We start from the raw sequence: 23,078 nt of genomic DNA, 5'->3' as shown, positions 1-23,078 counted from the left end.
GCTTTGCATGGTGCTTTCAAAACTGCTGTTCAGCAATAAAAAAGCTCAGATTTTACTTGGCTATACACAAAGCTGTTCCGGTCCACACAGTCATCAGACATGCCTCCACCTATGACCAGGCAACAAGACAAGCGGTGACTTTCATTCAGAGTAGATCAGGTGCACCTCAACACATTTGCTACAGTACAATATGCACTCATTTGTTTCGAGGCAATCATCACTATTCCAATTTTAAGCAAACTGTTGACCAGGAAAGATAAAGAAAATAAAAAGTGAGATGTGCAACAGTTTTCAGTGAAAAGCTTAGATTACGTAGAAGAACTGCAGCATCCTTGAAGAATGAAGCACTGTACACAACAGACCTCTGAAGTTTTGCTCAGCAAGGCCTAAAAATGTTTTTAGCGACGCTCTTCTCACCAAAACACAATGAGCAGGAGCTTGAAGTTGACATCACAAAAGACCAGTTCTCAGCCTCACTCCTTTCATCCCTCTGCAAGGCGACAGGCAGTGTGCAGATGTGATGCTCTGAGTCCTTCTGCAGGCCGGGTCCCCTCCCCTCCCTCCCTCCCCCCCACCCCCCTGCCCGCCATGGCTCAGATGATCACCTGTGGCTCCCAGGACTGGCTGGCCACCTGGGGGCGACACTGTGTGATGACTGGAGGGCCTGTGGGGGTCTGACTGTCCAGGCAGAGGCCGCTGACCATGTGCTGCAGAGCGGTGCCTTTAGGCTTCCATTTCTGCAGGAAAAAGATGGAAAAATATCAATTAATCTCTCTCAGATAGTTTTATAGAAACAGACGTCCTTGCACATTCTCTGGTTTGTATTATAAATACTCATAAATGATGTGTATCAGCACAGGAGGTTTGTGTTAGTGGTGAATAATGGACTGAATCAGACCTGGATTACTGTAATCACATGAATGATTGACTTGCTGCACTCACAGTGGAAAAATCAGAGTACAGCCAGCTGCATTGCACAGCACATACCATCCCACAAGAAAAGAAACAATTTGTTTTAGCTGCTAAAATATCCTGTCACATTTGTTACTGAGTTCAGTAACAATGCAATGATGTATATTAGACTGTAGGCTCCAGCTCTGGGGAGTGGCTTTGTCATCAAAAGACTACAAGAGTATATTATAACCCTCGCTGGAAAAAAAACATAGGGGTGAAAAAGCTGCTGCATTTAATTTTTATCTCAATTGCAATACTGAAGAGAGATATTCAACAGCATAGGTTCAGTTCTTGCTAACCAACACATCATATTATGAGTTTTTGAAGTGACATATTTTTCCACTGAGTATCAAGTAGGTTTGATTTTGTTGAATCCTCGTAAATCTAATATTCTTTTCCACTGAGATTCTTCGGAGTCTAGTCTCTGTGTGTAAAAGTGTCAGAGCAAGTGCGTCAAGAACCTCGAGACCGAAAGCAAAGAGAGCGAGAAGGTGTGTTCCCCATAAACAGGCCGTCTATAAATCATCAGATATAAATGGTTCGCTGATTAAATAGCAACAGCTCAGCATGACAGCACCAAATGCAGATCTCAGGAGCCATATGGAGGCTTATTAAAGTGTGGAGGTGAACGAGGGGTTAATCTTCAAATCCTGGAGGACGCAGAGTGCGCGCGTGTGTGTGTATGATCCTTTTAACTTATGTAAAGTGTTATTATGTGTGTGTCACATACTGTAAACATGTAGGATTACTGGAGGAGGAGAAGGAGAGGCAATTTCAGAGTATAAACAATGATTAGTACAATAAGTGTTGATGCAACATGAACCACAAGGTGATGTGATGTGTGATTAAATAGATATGATGGTTTTTGTAGGCAGATAAAGACACTGATATACTCGTAATAAAGCTGCTGACAGGCAACAGTTTTGAGCCAGTTTTCTGAGTTTTGAAATATGAGTTCGTGCCAAAGAATTTTGGAGTATTTCATTATGTTTATTGTTGTTGGACAAGCCTCCGAAACAGCATTTAGACCCGCATTGGACCTAATCTCTCCAGAGAACCCCAAACTAATGAAATTCTTTTAGAGTTGAATCAAGAGTTTATTTTCAAAAAAATGAATAATACAATAAAAAGTTAATGTAAGAAAATAAAATGTTGCAAAACTTTTCTTTTTTTTTGCAGCAGTGGTCAGGGAAACACCTCTGTTATACTGGCGATGGAGCAGCCCGATACCACACTTATGTCAACATCATTTTAAACTCAGCTTTTGTTGAAATATGTCTACATACTTGCATTTTAAAAAAGGTGCAAAGAGTTAAACATTTAGGTAAATATTTCATTCAGATAAAGTCAAAATGACAAGTAATTTTTTCCTCTTTGGTGGATTGAGCGCTCAGAACAGAGAAGCCAAACGTCTCCCACAGCAGAACTGGTTACTTTCTGATGGGCAGGTTCCCAAAGAACTCTCAAAGGATTGTGATGGGCCTGCAGAGAGATGAGAGGATGGCCTGGCCAGTGTCCCGCACACTCATACACATGGTTTGAGTTAATAACTCCCTCTTCGATGCCATAAATCAACCATGCAGTCAGCGCAGGTCCACATGGGATGTGAGTGTTTAACATTCACAAAAGGGGAGAACGAGGAAGCAACAGGGTGGGGTCTGAGGTTAAGGGAGCGCTTGTTCTACTGCACGTATAAAATCAACTCAGTGCAATATGGCCGCTCAGACTGTCTCAGCCTCCTGGCGTCATCAACACGCTGCTTAAAACCTGCCCTGGAACCGCCTCTTATCTCTGAATCTTTCATGTCTGAGTTCGACACTGTGAGTGGCACATCAAGGACAAATGAACAGCTTGATTCCAAAATGAGATAACCGTTTGGAAAAAATGAGGTCTTCTCATAAAATGACAGACAGCAGAAGATTAGAACACATTCCTGCTTGTTTTTATGTTAACTTTGTTAGGGCTTTTAGAGCTTTTTCTCCACCTGCTGCAGCCAAAAATGACACCATGAGGGCGCTGAGAGTGAACCAGAACAGTAAAGTTGCATCCAGACAGCTTAAGAATGAGCTGAAACTCTATAAAGCTGAAGGAAGCTGCAGAGTCGCTGATATCCTGATAATCCTTTGTAGGTTCATCACTACGAGCCACACTCATTTCATACAGTGGTAATATGAAAAACATCAATTCTAACCACTTTAAATGTATTGTGGAACTTAAAACATGTTCATAATCTTACCTGTCTGGCCTCTTTTGTATTGCAGGGCTCCATCTTGACCTTTGACCCCGATGTGAAGCTCATAATGGCCAGGCAGAGATCCTGCTGTCGGATCAGCGGCTCAATCAGTTCCCATCTCTGCGAAATACAGAAATACTGGTAACTATGGTGACAGCCGTCGTCTCAGCGAAAAGTTCGAAAGAATTTTTTAAAATCAAGGAAAAGATGTGTTGCAGGAAAAAAAAGATTCATTCAGTCATTATCATGTAAATAATGTGGATGTCATTGAAAACAATTCCACAATGAAGAAGTCACGCATTCTAACATGTCTGGTATAGACTCTGGTTTCCTGCTCTGTGCTTGTAACTCTGACTGTTACAGCTGTGTACAGGACATTTATTACACATTTCTACAACTATAAATCATAAACCCGTAAAACTCTACTTCTTCAGGGAACTTGGTTGGGATTACATCTTGGAAAGTAAGCGATTTAGCCAAGTTGGTCTTGAGTTTGTTTTCTAAAAACCTGTTTCCTTGTTGACATAGAGACATATTTTCGTAATTTTTTTGCCTTTATTTATACGTTTTCGGGCTACAAACACCTAATGATAACTGTTATGAAAAGTGACTACTGCAATGTTTTCAAAACTATGGTTTGGCATCTACTTCCTTGTGTGGTGATTAATGACGTGTTTATCGGCTCTGTAACCCGGCAACACAGCCAAACTTTCATTTAGACCACAGACTGAGAAGACTGGAAGACCTCAAGTTGAAATATGTTGATGAAAATGTCATATTTTCTAGTAAAGTATTAAACTAAATTAAGCTAGTTAAAACTTTTAAGCTGAGCAACTAATCTTTTAACGAGTCCCTTAAGTCATACAGTCATTACGGTTTGTAAACGTTTAAACAACCAACTCTTTTAACTATCGCGCGGACCATTTACACAGAATCTGAGGTCGCGCACTGACCCTGTTTCTGTATATTCATATCAGCACATTCATTCCTGATATGACTTTATATTCTGTCATCGGGTCAAATCCTGCATATTAATTATATTTTCTGGCAATAAATCTGACTTTGAGTGTGCGACCCTCCCCCCCATTGTCTCCCCCTTGTGGCCGTGTCCTGACCTGCGACTGCGGCCTGTTGCCTCCGATACCCCTGCACTCTGCCAGGCCCAGGCCGTCTGTCCCACGGGTCTCCAGACACAAACCACCCTGTTTCAGCACACTGGACACTGCTTCCTGCTCCGGGATCCTGAGGGAACCGTTGACAGAGAGGAGTGAGGCCGGTGAATGGTCTTGTTACAACAATAAAGAACAGATGGACTGAATTGACTGGGTGCCCTGTTGAGTAATTGAATCGCACCACTAAGTAATCCGCCCTAATACAACATGTACTTATAAAAATATACAATTACAATCGGAGAAACCACAGTTATTTGGAGGCATGCTTCGGGGCAGATGCAGCCAGAGAGGCGGAGGCTTCGCTTGAGAAAAAAGATAGTGGGATGAACACTGAGCTTCCCATACACATCACATATATTTACATCAGTGGTTCTGAATTTGGGGGTCATGACACCCTGGGGGGTTGTAAGATTACTCTGGATTTACATGCCAGGGGAAAAAAGAGATTAATTCCAGCTGCATTAATCATCACAGGAGTTTCCTTCTCTAAATTATTCTATTTTCGTTTGAAATGAAATGGAGGATGAAAATCACTTCAGCCTCTCGGTCTCCTTAGATAATTAATCAAAATAAACATGTGTGAACATTACTTTCCATTTGTTGGTTTTTAATGTTGGAAGACAACTTTGGCTCTCTTTGGTGTTACATAACATACACAACAAAATAAATATTAAGAGTTGCATAATAGCAACGCGTCAGTCAAATCATCCAGCAACTCCTGAATAGCCTGCGTATGTATTTAAACTTCGTGCCTCTTTACAATAAGCTTGTGTGAATCGTACCTCAGCTCAGGATAGACGTTCTCCATATACCAACGGAAAGGTTTGCAGTTCAACTTCCGCCGCAGCGTCAGACGGTCTGCGATGCTGCATGAAGAAAACATACAAGGATGCAGAGACAGAGAAGAGGGAAAGGAAAAGGAAAGGATGGCATGAGGAGGAGAGCAAGTTAAACACAGTAGAGAGGGAAAGTTTTAGATGTAAAAAACTAGAAATCAGTCCAACGAAGCCCAGAGGACCACAGTCAGCAGCTTGTTGATGAAGAGAACTCACCTACAGACTCAACTAATGGGGATCTTATGAATAGTGTTCAACTACAATAACTCCTTTCTCCTAATACCAGAGAAGGCTTTTTGTTGAGAGTGCTCCCTTGTGTTTTTCTAGTTTTATTAAAAGGTGTTAGCATGGATACAAATCGTCTTAAAATAGGGCACATAAGAATATAAAATATTGAATTCAAGAAATCCTGCTTACTACTTCTACTCTTATCACAAGAGACAAAATACTTGAGGCTCTATCCTGTATGAAACATAACCAAACCTGTATCTGTGCTGCTGTCTGTGCTGTAATTTGATAGAAGAGAGTGACAGTATAATGGACAAACCTGCCGAAGGCCTTGCCCTGGGCTGACGGCCTTGCAGAGTAGTAGTACTGTTTATACTCGTCCATCCACACCTCAGCAGCCCGTCGGGTGTTCCTGCGTGGACACAAACACAACACCTGCTCAGACACAGTAATGACTGGCTGCTGGCATTCCTGCAGTCAACTTTAATAACACACGGGGGGCCTTCAGACACCAGATCCACAGTGGAAAAACATCTCCATCTCCATCAGTAGGTTCATCTTGCATCTTGTATTTGCAATAAGTGAAGACAAACAGGAAGATGAAACAGTTTGGGCCTGTTTCATAACAATCTGTTCTGTGTTCACAAGATGATAGAAAACACTAAAACTTAAGAGTGAAATAAAAAACTTCCTAACAGCATAAAACTTCCAGTCCAGGGATTTCCAACCTTTTTTTTCCCAACAGGGATCATCTTTATATCGGCAATGTCTTTGCTGACCGGCCAAATAATGAAAATAAACCTTATTTGCTCTGTATCTTATTGTGGTTACTTACTAAATTAAAAAGAAATACAGATAGACTTCAGTATCTGTGTGACCTTGCACAGATTGTATGTGGTGCTGAATACTAAAAAGTGGTGATAACAGACTGATTACCTCACTTACTGATGACCTACTTAAGTTTACAATCAGCATATTGTTGCTGAGGGCCAGATGAGGGGAAATGCAGCAGAGATTGTGCAAAATTCAGGGTGATTAAAAATTGCCTATAAAATTATTTATTTATCTTTCAGTTTTTGTGCAGAATCATATCGTTTCCATGAGGACTGGCTCTACTCTTGTCTATCCAGAGAAAACTAGATCTTTGTTAGCATCTCAGTCCATCCTGGATATTAAGAGAAAGATCTGATGGATTATTATTTTCACATTACATGTTGTCTGGGTAATGATGTCATGCATACATATCTCACTGCCACTCAGGTCACCAAACGTTTGCCTGTGAAGCACTTAACTTCACACTGGATTTAAAAGCTGAACTGTACTGAATCATGAGGCAGAACACTTCTCAGCAGTTGGTCATTTGTTTTTGCAGAGTTATAACACTGTACAGCTGACAGCATAACAGGTTTGTAACAGACCAACCGACTCACTTAATGTAGGTGAGAGCGTTGCCTTCTGGGAAGTCGTACGGGTGCCGTTTCCTAAACACGTGACCCACACGGCTGCAGGGAAGAATCTCCAGGCTTCCTCCGCACATCCACACTCGGAAAGAAAGCTCTGCAGGACGACAGACACAAAATGAGACAAGAGGTTGTGTGTGTGTGCGCATGTGTTTTTGTTACCTCATGGGGACCTTTTCTGGTATAAACACCGACCCTGTTGGGACCAGTAAATCCTCATGGGGACTGAAGCCTGGTCCTAATGAGGCAAAACATAATTTCTGAGGTCCTGGTTACGGTTAGGGGTGAGGCATGAATTGAGGTTATATTAAGGTTAGGGTTTGGGTTAGGCTGTCCACAATGAATGGAAGTCAATGCAATGTCCATCAGTCTGTCCATACATCCATCTGTTTATCTATCCATCCATCCTTCCATCCATCCTTTCATCCGTCTATCTTAATATCTGTCTGGCCACGTTCACCTGACACATTTTTTTTTATGCACCAGATGGCTATAAGCTGTAAATCAGCAGTATGAAATCTGTTGTAGCGGATAATTTATCACTCTGCTGCCCCACAAATTCCAAGGACACATTTGGCATTTCGGAGCGTGGGCTGTTGGACCTCTGCAGCATCCAAAAGCATCTGCAGTGGTCCAGAGCCGTGAGCCAAGAGGCATGCCGCAACATAACAAAATACATAAAATTAGGACATTAAAATTGACAGTTTTATTGCTTGGTAGTTAATGGGAAAATAAGCTTTAATTTCTTTATTCCTAAGAAACATTTTTGCAAATAAAGTAATATTCATCATAGTGAACAAAGGAACACTGTAAGACAACTACTAAAAATAGGGATTTTACACAATATTCCAAGTTAGTATGCTTTCTATTTTGTAAAGTTAGTGTGTAATCTTTCCTTCTACTCCTCTTCTTGCCACCTCCAGGGAAGTTCTCATATCAAAATTTAATACCCTTTATATACTCTTAATACTTTTAACTGCCAGGCACACTAGAACCAGGAATATTTACAGTCCTTGTCTGAACTTTACAAGCAGATCAAGCTTGGTTTTGTTTTATCTTATGAGTAGGATGTTTGTACAGGATGATTAATAAAAAGTAATGTTTTGATTCCAGTAAAAGTTGAGAAACCATCAGTGAGCTCACCAAAGTTTTCCCCTCCCCAGATGTCCATGTGGGTGTCATACTGGCCCAAATGGTTGAACCAGCTCTTGTCCATGACAAAGATCCCACCAGCGATGACTGGAGTCCTGCAGAACGGGGAGTGAAAGGAGTCATTTATATTTTCTGCACTTAACTCATTTTTATTTGGAAAGACTTACAGCCTAAAGGGAGAAACTAACCAACAATGACTTCAATCTCCAAAATAATGTTTGGATTTTATCACCATACATTCCTGGTGCATCAAATCATATTTGGAAAGCTTTTTTAAGCCTGAAAATGACATAATTCTATAGAGCTTGTCATACTTGAATTTACTTCAAGTTGTTTGAGTTGTAATGGTTTCTATGGGAAAACAACAAACCCAAGTAAGTAGTTAAGCTTGGACTCTTATAAGCTTTCCATCTTTATTTGCAATAGTGAGATGTGAAAGGGGCAAAGCAAAGAAAACCATTAGGTATCCCTAGTGTTCCCACACGACAGAAAATACAAGACAGGCACAAAAAAGTTTTATATTATTTAAATTATTTTCTTTTTGTGAACAAAAACCAGTAAAAATACCAACTAACAAGCATTTTCTGTGTAGCCAGTTATTCCTCTGAGCTGTAGACCATCCACACCAATAAACCACACTGTTGCACTGGGTGACGTGTTCCTTCATTACAACAAACATGGGCACCGTAGTTTAGTTTGAGTTGATGCCACATACATTGTCTTGCTGTCAGATATACTCACTGGAGCATTAATCCACAACTGAAAACAGAACCCTAACAAATCCACAATTTACTTTTGTTTGAGTAACATTTCCTAACAACTACAGTGCCCAGCTGTAAAAATGAAACTATATATTTGTAGTCAGTTTTTAAAGATTTACTGCATCTCTTCAGTATGAATGAATGGGTTTGGGCCTGAATGCCACAGACAGGGTAGAGAAGTCAAAAAACATTGAGAGATGAACAACCATATTGTCGGTTTGAACTTTTCATGTTTGTTGACAACAAGAAAATACAGAATTTCATCAGACTTATTAAGAATAACTAACTTGGTCTGAGCATAATTTGACCTTTTTATAGTTCACTGAGCAGAGGAATGTCTGTTTATTATAGTATATGCATGTACAAAAGGTTTTTGTCTCCATTATCTACATTATATTTTGAAATATTAATGTATATCTATAACCCAGATGACTATACTGGATACTGAGCGATGTACCTGATTGCCTGCGTGGGATCACTCCTCGCCATTTTCTGCTCGATGGGAATCTGTTCCCATTTGAAGTGGAGACTCCAGTCAAATCCTGATGAGAGAGAGAGAGAGAGAGAGAGCACGAGAAAGACAGAAAGTCAGATCCAGCAGTCAAATTTACTATCACTTGGTCAGACAACAGTCCTACAGTAGCCAAGAACACAGATAAGCGTTTCCCACTGATTTTGGCTGAAAATTGCATGATCTCACCTCATAAATTGACCTAATATTCATACCAATCATAGCAACAAGTCATAGTAGAAACCCTTTTTTAAAAATCCACTGCTGTTGAATGAAAACTTTGTATCTTCAAGAACTTTATTTCCATTGACTTTGGACTGGCTGTCATGGGTTTTGGAATGGTCTGGCAGAGATCACGGTGCCATAACGAACTTTTATGAAAGAGGGGTTTTCCTTGACGCAGCTGTGTGTATATGATTTGTGTGTTGTGTCCTGACCTCCTCTCAAGTCGGCGGATGCAGCCAAGTAGGCAAAGTTATCCAGGCTGATGACGTCAATGATGGGGCTCACCACTCGCGTATGATCCTGCACGGGAGGAGAAGGACAGACAGACACACTGAGACAGCTCTTAGAAACGATGTGACATATTTATATGCTGTGTTTTATTGTAACAGCTCTGCAAGGATGGACGTCACAAGTCAGTGTTTTTTATGTATCTTCTGTATATTACAATCCACAACATTTAAATCATAGAGGTGATTCAGCGGATCACTTAAGATCACTTCAATAGCCTTATGTTTCTAAATAATTACCACTGGATCGCATTACAGCTTGTTTAATAACAGATTTCATGCAGTAAGAATTTCTGGCACAGCTTCACCTTCTACCAAAGAGCACGGAGAAGGGAAATAGTCTGAAGGAGTAAAAATCGATGAATTTGTCTCCCGGTGGAGTGTGTGACTAAACTGTTTGGATCTTATGGTTTTGATAAGGGGAGATGATTATTACTTTAAAATTAAATAAAGCACCCCTCCCTCTTTCTGGCAAACTGGTGAGTACGCTTCACAAATATGCTTAAAATGACTGTAACCTTTGACTTTTTTAGTGGTTTTCGTGTTTTCACCTTGCAATATCTTGTGTTCTGTGTTAAATCTTAATAAAAATTCTTAATGATATAAATAAAGAGTATAAATAAATGTACCAATCATTTTCTGCTTATATTGTGTAGAGGATAAGCTGAATGTGCACAGTTCACAGTGGACATGAATTCGTGAAAATGAACTCTGAACCATGAAACCACTTCTTGCTGGAGAAGTAACATGAACCTAAAAGTAAACACGACAGAGTGGAGAGCTTTTGATTGCTTGTGTCGTGTTTGTGTTGATATGTGTGTGAGTCTGTCTGTGAATGTGTGTCTGTGCCAACACTGTTGTTTGCCCATAGTGTGTGTGTGTGTGTGTGTTTGCGTGTGTGTTCGTGTAGTCAGACAGCCTAACATCGGGACAATCCAAATGGCTGTTTCCAATTAGAGCCATCGTCCCTCTCTTTTTGCTCAGAGACTGAACCCGTCGTGAACTTCGTGTTCATTGCACTAAAGCGTGCGGGGGAAGAGTAAGTGTGAAATGCCACTCTGCCAGAGAGCAATTTGAAAAGTGATGCTCTCGACAGCTTTAAGCAATAGACATTTATCAGGCTTTTAATGAGCCTCTGTGATTTGGGAATGCTTGAAGAGGCTGCACTCCTAAAATGGATGTCGCTCATGATCTCTCGGTATCTCTACCCCCTATCTTTCTTTTGTTCTCTCTTTCTGTGCCTGAATTTATTACTGTGTCAGGGTGCTGTAATTTTGTCTCTTACATCTGGCTGCTTTTAATATTGCTGATAAAAGAATAGGCTTAATCTGTACTGCACAGTACAGTGCATCGCTCTGGAAAAGGGCATCATGAAAATATTTACAGGACAGAAAAAAAAAGGAAACTGAAAACTGAGCCGTATAGAATAAAACGCTTTACCCTCCATAATTGGAAATGTGTTTTTTGCACACTGAATTTCACAATTTCCAAATGTCATTTGACGTGTAATGATCTCCGTTCCTTTGCTTCATCGCACTGTAATGTCTCATTAGTCTCTGAGTAAGAGACCAACAGAGGACACAGTGTCCAGCTTGGGCTAAAGGTCAAGAGCCAGACTTCTGTTTTCCTGCCTTGAATCATGTTCTCTACTGTACATGCTCGGTACTCATTCACTGTGTGGAGATATTTAATTGTTTATTGTACACTAAAATATCTCTCACTACAATATTACAGATGCAGCAGGCAGAAATATTGTACTGCACAAGATGTTTTGAGAGACAAACACAGGCCTTCACCTTTGTCAACCCAACACAGGAGATTCAAATACACTTTGGGAAATACAGCTGAAATCAAAAATAGAAGCCACCAAACTAAAAACAGCACAAAATGGGCAATTATCAACACAAAACTACCACATACTGAACAGACACTGAGAAAATTGGAACAGTCATGAAAAAGCAAACCTAACAAGCTGTTCAGTCCGGCACTGGGTATGATGGGAAATGATATATTATTGGAAGATCAAGTAAAATCTGAGATAAGTGCAACTTATCTCGAATGATTAAAATAAGATCTTATCAAACAATACAGTAAATAAAAAATGTTACAGTTATGCACTGCAAGTCATTATCCTGCTAGCTAGCATGTATAAATAGCTACAGGCTTGTCTGACTACAGTTAAAACTCACTTAGCTTTTTTCATTGGATTGTCTCTAATGTGGAGCTAATTTAAAAAACAGTCTTGATCCATTTAGATTTAATTTACCCAAAGACATTGTTTCTGCTTCAGTTGTGATTCAGTTCTGCAAACTAAAATCGCAATTTGTGCAATGCGTTTGTGATGGATTAGACCAGTAGCTGCCAATTTGGGTCTCAGGGCCACCACAAGATTAATCTGAAAGGTTGCAAAAGGATTGGAAAGCAGAAAAACAAACATTTCAAAAAGTTTTGTTTATTTTTTCACGCTTCCCTCTTTCATTTGTTTTTTTTTCTTCTTGTGAAATACTGGATAATTTTACTCCTGCAGGGTCTATTCAAATAAAATGAGGTTAAGCAAGTCATAACTGGCAAGTGGGCATGAGTGGCCACAAGTATACATAGCTTTGATTTCAAAGGTCGCAAACCAAAGAGGTTATGAAACACTGTATTAGATGGTGATCATGAGAAGAGACGGGAAAAAGTAGGGAGAGGGGCAACATACGGCCCATCCTGCCAAATTATCAGCTCTTTGTTGAGTGTATAATCTCTCACCATTGTCTGAAAAAATGATTCAATTTTAAGTCACTAAAGAGGTATTAAACATCACCTAAATTCAGACATTGACCAAGCAGGAGAGAGTGCTTATAACCTGATATGATGTATCTTTAACAGAACTTAAATCTCTGATCCTGCAGTATTTGTAATTGTCACTTAATTGCTATTAAATTAAAGCACTTTCCCCCTTAAAAAATGACGAGTGTCACTATGTTGCATTAAAGAAAACACTGGACAGTGATCCTTAATCAGTATTCATGCTCTCAGTGGCCTTTATGAACACAAGAGTGTGGTCCCGGGAAGATGAATGAATCACCGACCGGGTGCAGCCGGACTGAGGAGCTGGTGAATTATCACTCAACCCGACACTCTCATGAATGCCACACTAAAAGATTGTAATGCAAGCTGGATGAGTCACAGCTGCCCAGAGCCAAGGGTGAGTGTACGCAAACACAAACACAATGTGGATACACTGGCAATGTGTAGAGTCCTCTGAATAAAACATTAGCAGAGCAGAGACTCCTGAATTTGAATATGACTTTTATTGCATACAGACGTTCTGAGGGGATGTTTAGTTTAGGTTATTGTCCAGTGTACTTTCTAGAGAAACAGCACACTTTTGTCCTTCAATGAGGCAAATGCTTACTCTTTAATGGTGTAAATAAACACTTTTCCTTTCATTAAACAGCAGCATTGTGTCTTGTATTCTTTGTGAGTTGACAGGCATGTGGAGCTGCGAAAGAGGAAGAGGAGGAGAAAGAGCTGATAAGAAAGCTCAATGTCTGTGAATAAAGTTGTTTTTGTAATAGAGTCTTATGAATAAATAGTGTATCAAGGCTGCTGCAGCGCTTCCTTAAAACCAGACGGTAAAAAGGCAGAGGACGAAGAAATGAGGCACGCTGGAAGAAGCTCTGTCTTGAGTGTCAGACTTTAGCGGCAGCACACATGAGAGGAGAAGTGATTACTGAGAAAAAATGTGGAATCAAACAGCTCCTGCTGCAGAGGCAGTGGGGATGGTTGCCTGTGATGGGGGATGGCAGGGGATTTGGGAAGCAGCTGTGCTGGTTGGAGCCGAGTCACAGGTTAGTAAAGTCAAGAGAGGGAGGAGACATCCAGCAAACAGCTTATTAGCTACTCATTAGTGAGTGATGCACGTCTCTTTCACAGCTACATCGCTTTATATCAAACCAGACATGTCTCAGTAGGTGCACATGTTCATCGCTGCAGATGCTCCATGTCTCTGAATATGTGTATTTATATGCTGTGTGCGCTTCGCCTGTATGACTTTGTGAAATTAATACACAAAAGCAGTGTGAAGCAGAAACAGTGAGGGCTCACAGCCAAAATGCCCCCGAAGGTTCACATGGAAATGCCAGTGAAATTAAAAATGACAGAGCAAAATATCCCCCTAATGAAGGGTGGCTGGTTTTGCATTTCATCCTGTTGTGAAATTGCAAAACCTTCATGTGTGGATGTGATAGTAGTATCCCTGGTGGGCTGCATAATTTAATTTGTAGGAATCTTCCCACTGCATTAAAAAAAAAAGACAGCTTTGATCAGTAAACAGCCCAGCATGCAGCCTGGAGGGATGGTAAATGCTGCCACCATGCACAACACAAACCACTGCAGCAACACAAAACAGACCAGCTAATGTAGTAAAACACTCAGGAATCAAGTGGAAAACAGATTGGTTGCGAAAATGGCACCATACTCTTTCCAGCAGTGGCAAAGTGGAGTGTGACATCTGCTATTCAATGACTTAAATCTCAGCTGAACAAATTGAGTGTTTATTTAACAACATGCAGTGCCAGAGTATTGCATCACAGCCAATAAAATCTACCCTGAAAAGGAGCAAAATCCCCTGAAGCATTACATCACAGCCAAAAATGAAGCAAGTGTTCCACCTCCGAAATACATGCTTGTGCTGTGAATGTACGAGACTGTGTGTGTGTGAGAGAGAGCTGCATGTATTAAGTGTCTAATTGGAGAGTGTGAATGACGGCAGACTGTGAGCATGTGAGTCTGTACCTCCTTGACTCGCTGGATCATTGGTTGCAGCCAATCGGTGTTAACCTCGCAGTGGCTGTCCAAGAAGGTCAAGATAGAGGCCGAGGCTGTGTTGGCTCCTCGCACTCGAGATCGGATTAGACCTGAACGGAAGCACAGGAGAAATGACATTTAACTCTGAAACCAGTCCACAATTTGATAACATTTTGATACTGCTTTACCAACTTATGTTGAAAAGGAAATGTTGACATTAAACTAAAGCATTTTATTGGTCAATATTAAAGAGGTACTTCACTGATTTAAAGGGGTCATATCATGCACATTTCCAGGTCTATATTTTTATTCTGGGACTCTATTTACAGTTCAAAAAACTCCTTATTTATCTTATACTGACAGTATCTTATGCAGTTCAGCCTCTGTCTGAAACAGGCTGTTTTAGCTCTGATCTCTTAAAGGCCCCCTCCTACTGTGTTGCCCCTCAGGAGACCTCAAGTGGCTCATCCTTTACTCAAAATATAAACTTTTCCAATACATCCAAACATTTTTGAGCTGAAATCCAATCCAAAATATGCAAGTGGACAACTTCTGAACAACCCTGGCAGCAAAGGCTACGGAACAGACGACGGCTGTTTGTGAGCATGTACGAACAATCTGATGTCAGTTCGATGGGGAAGTAGAAGTAACATTGAAAATGAAGCATTAAGAGCAGACTGAAGCCCTGGCTTTTGACTTTCAGGGAACATTTTTACATATGTTCACCTCAAGTTTTGCACCTTTGGCTATGTTTAACATAGACATCCAACATCATAATAGATAACTACAAAGAAACTACGAAAAAATAAAATATAATAATAATAATAATAATAATAATAATAATAATAATAATAATAATAATAATAATAATAATAATAATAATAATTAACATATTTATATAGCATGTCATGAAATGCACCTCAAAGTGCTTTACAAGAGAAACAACAGAAATCAATAACACAGGAGATACAAGGAGCAAAATGTACATATAAAAAAACCAATAAAATCCTTAAGATATATAAAAAATAGTATAATACTAGTAATAAAAACAAGTTGATTATGATAAACAAATTATAAAAAGCATAAAATATAAAAAGTATGAGAAATATAAAAGAAATATCAAATAATTATGATGTTAACAAAAGGTGAAATTAATTAAAAGCAAGATCATAACAATAAGTTTTGAGCTGTTTCTTAAAACTATCAGCAGAGGGTTCTTGTCTTGTTTGTGATGGGAGTTTGTTCCAAATCTTTGGTGCATAATAACAGAGAGCTGGCTCACCATTCTTTCATTTTCGGTACATTGAGCAAGCCAGCACTAAATGACCTACGGGAACAGTTTGGAACATACTCACATGAGCAATCACAGAGATATGAAGGTGCTAAACCATTTAGGGCCTTATAAAAAGTAAAACAATTTTAAAAATCAATCCTCAACTTTACAGGTAGCCAGTGTAATGACATTAGAACTGGTGTAATGTTATTTTTTCCTGGCTTTTGTTAATATTCTGGCTGCTGCATTTTGTACAAGTTGCAGCCTATCTGTGTTTTTTTTTTAGGTAATCCAGTATAGAGTGCATTACAGGTATGGTTCAACTTTTTGGCATCTCAAATGAGAGGTAGAGTCTAACTCTTTTAATATTTCTTAAATGAAAAAAGCAATCTTTGTGACGTTGTTGATATGTGATTTAAAAGAGTCAAGAATAACACCCAGTCTGTTGAGTCAGACTTCCAAGTTTGCTTAATCTTTTCTCTATGTGCATTTGTAGGCTACCAGTTATAAAAAAAATCTGTTTTGTCCTCATTTAATTTGAGGAAATTATTACTCATCCACTGTACAATGCTGGAGAAGCAATTTATAAAGGGATTTAGGGCATCAGTATCATCTGGCACTACAGATAAATAACTGAGTGTCATCAGCATAACGATGAAAATTCCCTCAACAATCACAAATAATTTTTTCAAGTGGTAGCATATACAGACAAAACAGTAAAAGGCCAAGAATAGAACCCTGTGGAATACCAAAAAGAATTACATGCTTGTCTGAAACACGGTCACTGAGGATAACAACATAACTTCTGCCAGTGAGGTAAGTATTAAACCAGTTCAGAGCTGTACCTGAGAGACCAATTCCATTTTAGGAGCATCCTGTGATCAACTGTATCAAATGCAGCACTTACATCAAAAAGTAAAAGAATGGAAACATTTTTATTATCTCACTCTAAGATCATTACAGGCACTGTTTCAGTGCTGTGTCCCCTTTTAAAACTGTACTGAAATTTTTCATGAAATCTTGTTGCCATGTAAGAACGCATCCAGCTGTTTAAACACTGCCTTTTCCAATATCTTACTCAGATAAGGCAGGTTGGAAATAGGCCCAAAACTGCTCAAAGCAGAAGCGTCAAGATAATGCTTTTTGAGTCAGAGCTTCACAAGAGCTGTTTTGAGTGCGTCTGGAAAGATGCCTGTCTCTAGAGAGCAATGTCGAGTACATCACAAATCAAACTAACCAAGACCTCCTTAAAGAAAATAGAAGGAATTTCATTCAGGGTGCAAGTGGAGGACTTCAACTGCAGAATAATTTTAGGGAGTTCCCCTTCACTAATTTAACAAAAATAATTTAAATTTCCCAGAGAGGCACTAACAGTCAGATTTTCAAAAGAAATGATGCAAACTCCTCACATTTTGACTGTGAAGAATGGCATATTTGTTCACAAAGCTGGGAAAGATTTAAAAGGTGATCGATGGTAGAAAATAAAATTCTTGTTCCTGCTTTCAGTGATAATCTTAGAGAAGTACGCCTGCCTCTCACAGCGTAAAGCTTTGGTCGAGACACATAGGGATTTTATAAGGATCTCTCGGTGGATTGTTAATGTGTTTTTCTTCCACATTCACTCTACGGCATTCCTTCCTGAGCAGACGTATATCTTTCTAGTTTTCAGAGGTGCCACTAAGTAGAGAGCTGATCTTAATTTAGAGTTAAAGTGATTTACTTTTTCATGAATTGATGAGTTTTCATCAGAGAGAGGTTGACTACGCATGTGGTTAGAGAACTTAATGGCATCCTTTAATGAGGCGCTCCGTATCATTTTTTACCATACCAGTGACAGTCCTGTTAAAAAACAAACATTGATCTGATATATTAGTATCAACAATCTTATCAACAACAATATTCAGACCTCTAGAGATCACTAAATCTAAGGTGTGGCCACTGTTGTGAGTTGGCCCAAAAATATGTTGAGTAAAATCAGAAGAATGCAAAAGTTGCATAAAATCATAGCTTTGCAGTCTAAAATCAGCAGTTATAAGGATCCTATCCTGGTTAGCAAAACAGACTGACAGTAGTTCAGACATTTCGTGTGAGAATGAAGCTGTATGTTTTGGTGGTCGATAAATAGTAATGAACGGCACTGAAGTTTGACTTTCCAACTGGTGTTCAAAAGATTGATATGTTAAAGGCTACATATGATGCTTTTTGTGGTTTTCGGTTAACTGTAGCCTCTCCTCCAAATTACAGTTTTAACCACTCGCTATGTGAGGGGAAGAGAGGAGGAGGACTGGCTGCTATTTTTTCAGACACTTTTAAATGCAAGTGTTTGAGTTTGAGTTGTTTAATTTAAGTCTATTTACTTGTTTGCTTAACTTGTCATGAGAGGTCATAAACTAAACATGGCTTATGGTTTTGGTGGCTTTGTCAATTTTGACATTATTACTCAAATGACATTCCTTGAGTATCCTGGCTCAGGTTTAGGAGACTATGGATGTATAACAGAAAGTCTGCATCACAAACACACAAGTTGTGAGAGTTTGAAATTATTATTTACACGTTTGCACATTGCATATGCTGTATATACTGTATAAATACAGTATATATACTGTATATATATATGTTTATATATGTGTTTATATATATATATGTTTACACTAGAACATGTGCACATTCTGGGTCAATGTTCGTACATTCTCTTCTTTTTACACTCTAATAGCTCTTTTTAGTTTAGAATATATTTGGCATATTTTATAGTAAATTTCTGTTTTATATCATTTATAATTAATTGTCTTATCATACTTGTATTCTCTCTTGTACATTTTTATTATCATGCACCACAACACCAAGGCAAAGTCCTTGTATGTGTAAACTTACTTGGCAATAAACCTGATTCTGAAAGACATCAGGCAGGGAAGGTCTAATGCAAGATGCTGTCGAATTGCATTATTGGTAAAGTTGGATGTGTTTTTAGAGCTTGACCCATATTAAGAAACTACATTTCAGAATATTTCTACCTCCGCTGCACAATTTTGACCCTTTATTTTATAATCTTTCTTGCAAGTCCTTCACATTTTTTAGAAGTCTAATACTATATGGCTGGAGTGTTGATTGATGCACCCACTCTCTCAGCCTTGCCTTGTCAACCTCTACTAAATTTGTTGTTATTGCCTTTGTTTCCAACAATGCCTCGGCGAGTGAGCAGGTTTGAAGTTGTTGCTTCCAGGTACGGGTTGTATTTAGGTGGAAAGAATGATTGAGGAAAGCGAGGAGAGTTTTTCGAGATGGCTGCGTTGCATCCTGCTCTCCTGAGTCGACTGTTAACAGAAAAATGTGGTCTCTCTGCCTCTTCTATAATGGATTTCTCTTTATATGATTACTGAACATCATTGCAAAATAGAAAGAAGCCACTAAAGTTTTATTACGAGGGACTGAACATGTTTACAAGTGATGTTTTAAATGGTGAAAATCAGTGTCTATTTTCCTTTCAAGGTCAGAGCAAATTGAAGACCTTTGCTCTTTAAATAATTCGTTTTTTTAAGGAATAATCTGTGTTTTGGGGATATTTACATTTGACTTTTAGCTGGTAAAGCTTCTACAGAACATACAGCCCTCTGAAATGAAACCGTTAAATTGGATTAGTCTGAAGAAGATACCAGAGTGCATCCATCCTTTTTTGCCCCAGCAACCACTTTAAATCGCTTGCTAAAAAAGAAAAAAAAGATGTTAATTTAGAGCTGAGGGTAAAATCTATTTTAAAGGAGACCAAGTTAAGAACATCGCTACAAGCAGAGGAGTGATGGCAGTAAAGGTGTCTTTCCTCATCAGAAGTTTGTCTACAATCTCAGTAATTTGCATTTAACTCAGGGATCTGTGGAGGAGGTTAATTGTCTTTTCTTTTGTCTTTGTTCTCTAAAGAATCTACAGTTAATTAAGAAGATGTATCTCATCATCATCTGAAGAGTTTTGTTTTCAAAGTCAAAGATCATTAAAATAACGCCAACGTGCACAAAAAGTTGAACAAGCGATTTGTGCTTTTTTAAAAGAGTACAAAAGCAGCCCTGGAGTATAACTTTCAGCTGATTATTTGTAACTGTTAGTTTATCTATATTTAAACAGGTGCTTGAAGAAGAGGTCATGTTACACAGATTAATTTAGAGGATGAATTTCAGCATTTTTTTTTTTCTGTCCCACTTGAACAGCTCATAGCATCAGCAAAATGTATTTATTTATGCAAGAAATACAGAGTGGTAGAATACTTCTGTCTTTTTTTAAACAAAATCCTCAGAGATGTATTTTGTTACATGACAGATGCAGTTCTGCCTCTGAGATCCTTAAACAATATGCACATACACATGAAGTTAGACAGAATAAACACAATTTAACAATTTAAGTTAATATGAAGAAGCTTAGCTCAGTGTTGCTTAATGCTGTTGAGTAGTAAAGTAGTACATTGTTTATGCAAAACACAAAAAGGCTTGATGAAGTGCTATACACACCATTCTTGAATTGTCACATAAATCTCCTGGGGCTAAGGCGCCTTTTTCTAAACCCTTTACTTAATCCGAGATATGAGCCGAAACCACACTTCCATGCATTTTTGCCCACCAGTGGTTCATGTGACCCTCTGATCACATAATTGGTCAAAACTGACCTTAAAGCAAAAATGAACCCTAATCCTAAATGTATTCTTCACCTCACACACAGTAATAATAATAAACTGTATTTGTTGACAAGCTTTCATACATAAAATTCAATGTATTTTACATAGAATCACAAAACGATGTAAAACATTTAAAAACAGTTTAAAACAGTAAAACCTGAATAAAAATAGATTAGCGTTTAGCCATGCTAGCGGCTCTTTGAGGCTGTATTTAGCTGCACAGTGATGCACTGAGCTGAATGTGAACATCAGCATGCTAAAATACCCAAAATGGTGTAACCATGTTGATGTGTAGCAGGTAAAATGTTTATGTTTACCCATAGATATATAAATAATGTTTACCATCTTAGTTTAGCACGTCAGCGTGCTAACATTTGCTATTTAGCACGAAAGACAAAGTACAGTTGAGGCTGATGAGAATGTCATCGAAAGGGATCATCGAAGTCAGATGGTTTAATCCTCTGAGAACCATGAAGGTCTGTACTAAATTTTGTGCCGATCCATTCTCCACATGTTGAGATATTTCACTGAATAAGTGAAAACTTTGACCTGCAAGTGGTGCTAGATGAAAAGTCAGAGAATCATCTAGGATTCATCGTCTGGGTACTATGAACGTCTACACAATGGCTCAGTATGAGTATGGGCCACAGTGGTGGACCACCTGACCAACATCCCTAAAATCATGCAGCTGACGTGGCTAAAAAAAATAAGCAGACACAAGTCATTTAATAAGAGAGAGTCTTAAGATGTTTCTTGAGGAAATTTACATATTTTACATTTCAGATAATTATTGTCAGGCTATTCCACATTTCTCTTCCATCAACAACAGAAGCCTGCCTCTCCATGTGTGTGTGTGTGTGTGTCTTAACTTTGGGAACATTTAATTCCCCAGTGCTTCATGACCTGAGGCATCAGTTTGACGCATAAAAGGAGAGAAAGTCAACAATGCATGAAAGTGTGAAACCATTAAAATCGGTTTAAAGTAAAAAAAAAATATTTTTCTCTTCTCTCTCTTATCTTTTTTCTCTAATTTTCTCTTTTATGTGTTTTGTTAAAACACAACATTAGTTATTCTTGTGCATTTTTACTATACAGTACAGTAAACATAAAATGCAGATTAAACCTGATGTTTCATTCCGTGATGTGGATTTGGAGACTATTTTAAAGCAGACTTGAGCTCACTCCTGGCTGGTGTACCACGGCTGCCAGTTGGGAACCGCTGGCCTGAATCCAAGATGCTTATGTTTTGTCAGCATGTGGTTCATAAGCCCAAACAAAGTCTTTAGTTTGCAAGGTAGAGCAGCAACACAGGCTGCAACCTGAGTGGGATTATTGTTAGATATCCAAACAAATGAGTAACACTGGGTCCTTTGGCTTTTAGTTTGGCTGAACTTTCTTGTTTTGTAGGACGTAGATTTAATCTCATTCAGAGATTAAGTTAATTCAATTCAGAAACCTGCGGGTGATGCCTCAGACAATACGTGCATGTTTTGCTACAGTTTGTGATTTTAATAAGAAAAACAAAGAATAAAATGTCACAGACTTTATGAGAATGTAGAGTTGACTGTTTGTCCAAATTAATTTCTCGTGTCAGGTGTTTATACCTGTGAACAGGAAGTAACAAATCCGGATGTACTTTATGGATCCTATCTATGCTTGATAGAAATATCGTCGGAATATGTATACTTCCTGTTTCTGCACACTATTGTTGTTTTGTGTTGATTAAAGCGATGATACATATACACAATTTAGCTAAGTGATGTTGATGTTATCAGTACTGCTGAAATCATTGGTCAGTTAATTGATTGACAGATTACAAAAACAGTTTTTGATAAATTAAATCAATTAAAAATCATTCATTAAATTGCCAAACATTCTCTGGTCATGGCTTGTAAAATAGGATGATTTGCTGCTTCTCTATGTTTTCTTTAATTATAAATAGATAATTTTTATGTTTTGTTCAGACATACCTTGCTGTTTGAAGATGTCACCTTAGGCTCTTAGAAATTGAGATTATCCACTATTTTTTTCACGTTTCATGGACTTAATAATTAACAGATGAATGAAAAAAATAATTAATCATGAAAGTGATTGTTACCTGCAGCTCAGGTTACCAAAAAGTTTTGTTTGGTGCAATTTGGAGCAACTTACTACAGCATTGAACTGCATTAAAACTGTATTTCTTGTTAATTTTCTTTCAATTTTCTTTATTTCCTTTATTTTCCTCTTTGTTGTTAAATGATGTGCTAATGCATTTAGTTGTCATGTAAAGCAATTTGAATCGCCTCTGTATTTAAAAGCTGCTGTGCAAATAAACTTGCCATGACTTTTTTTGTTCATGGATAAGACTGGCGACTATATATTTGTTTTTGTTGTCAACAAATCTCATGTGCGGAGCCAAACCAACAATGAATCCATTCTACTTACAAGTATTGTGTGTGTATCCAAACCCTGATATATCTTATTTCTCTGTGCTGTAGAACTCTGTTGTTGTCCAAAAACTATCATATCAGGGAGACACACCGATCCACTGGG

The 23,078-nt window shown here is 38.6% G+C and overlaps 1 protein-coding gene across 4 annotated transcripts in view; it reads right to left on the bottom strand.

Annotated features, from left to right (window-relative positions):
* Positions 1-580: 580 nt before the first annotated feature.
* The window catches only part of galnt16 (UDP-N-acetyl-alpha-D-galactosamine:polypeptide N-acetylgalactosaminyltransferase 16), a 43,740-nt gene continuing 21,242 nt past the window's right edge, over positions 581-23,078 (bottom strand). For all 4 annotated transcript variants that reach the window (XM_042436786.1, XM_042436787.1, XM_042436789.1 and 1 more), the window contains 10 exons: positions 14,602-14,723; positions 9,745-9,832; positions 9,254-9,338; positions 8,027-8,130; positions 6,854-6,980; positions 5,743-5,835; positions 5,142-5,225; positions 4,303-4,429; positions 3,191-3,307; positions 581-737 (listed from right to left, as the gene is read on the bottom strand). In XM_042436786.1, coding sequence (XP_042292720.1) covers positions 594-737; positions 3,191-3,307; positions 4,303-4,429; positions 5,142-5,225; positions 5,743-5,835; positions 6,854-6,980; positions 8,027-8,130; positions 9,254-9,338; positions 9,745-9,832; positions 14,602-14,723 — 1,091 coding nt within the window. In that variant the 3' untranslated portion in view covers positions 581-593. The remainder of the gene's footprint in view (positions 738-3,190; positions 3,308-4,302; positions 4,430-5,141; positions 5,226-5,742; positions 5,836-6,853; positions 6,981-8,026; positions 8,131-9,253; positions 9,339-9,744; positions 9,833-14,601; positions 14,724-23,078) is intronic.

This window comes from Thunnus maccoyii, chromosome 16, assembly GCF_910596095.1.
Source record: "Thunnus maccoyii chromosome 16, fThuMac1.1, whole genome shotgun sequence".
Lineage (NCBI taxonomy): Eukaryota > Metazoa > Chordata > Actinopteri > Scombriformes > Scombridae > Thunnus > Thunnus maccoyii.
Note: the sequence above shows the minus strand (reverse complement) of the source record. Positions and strands in the feature narration are given on the sequence as shown.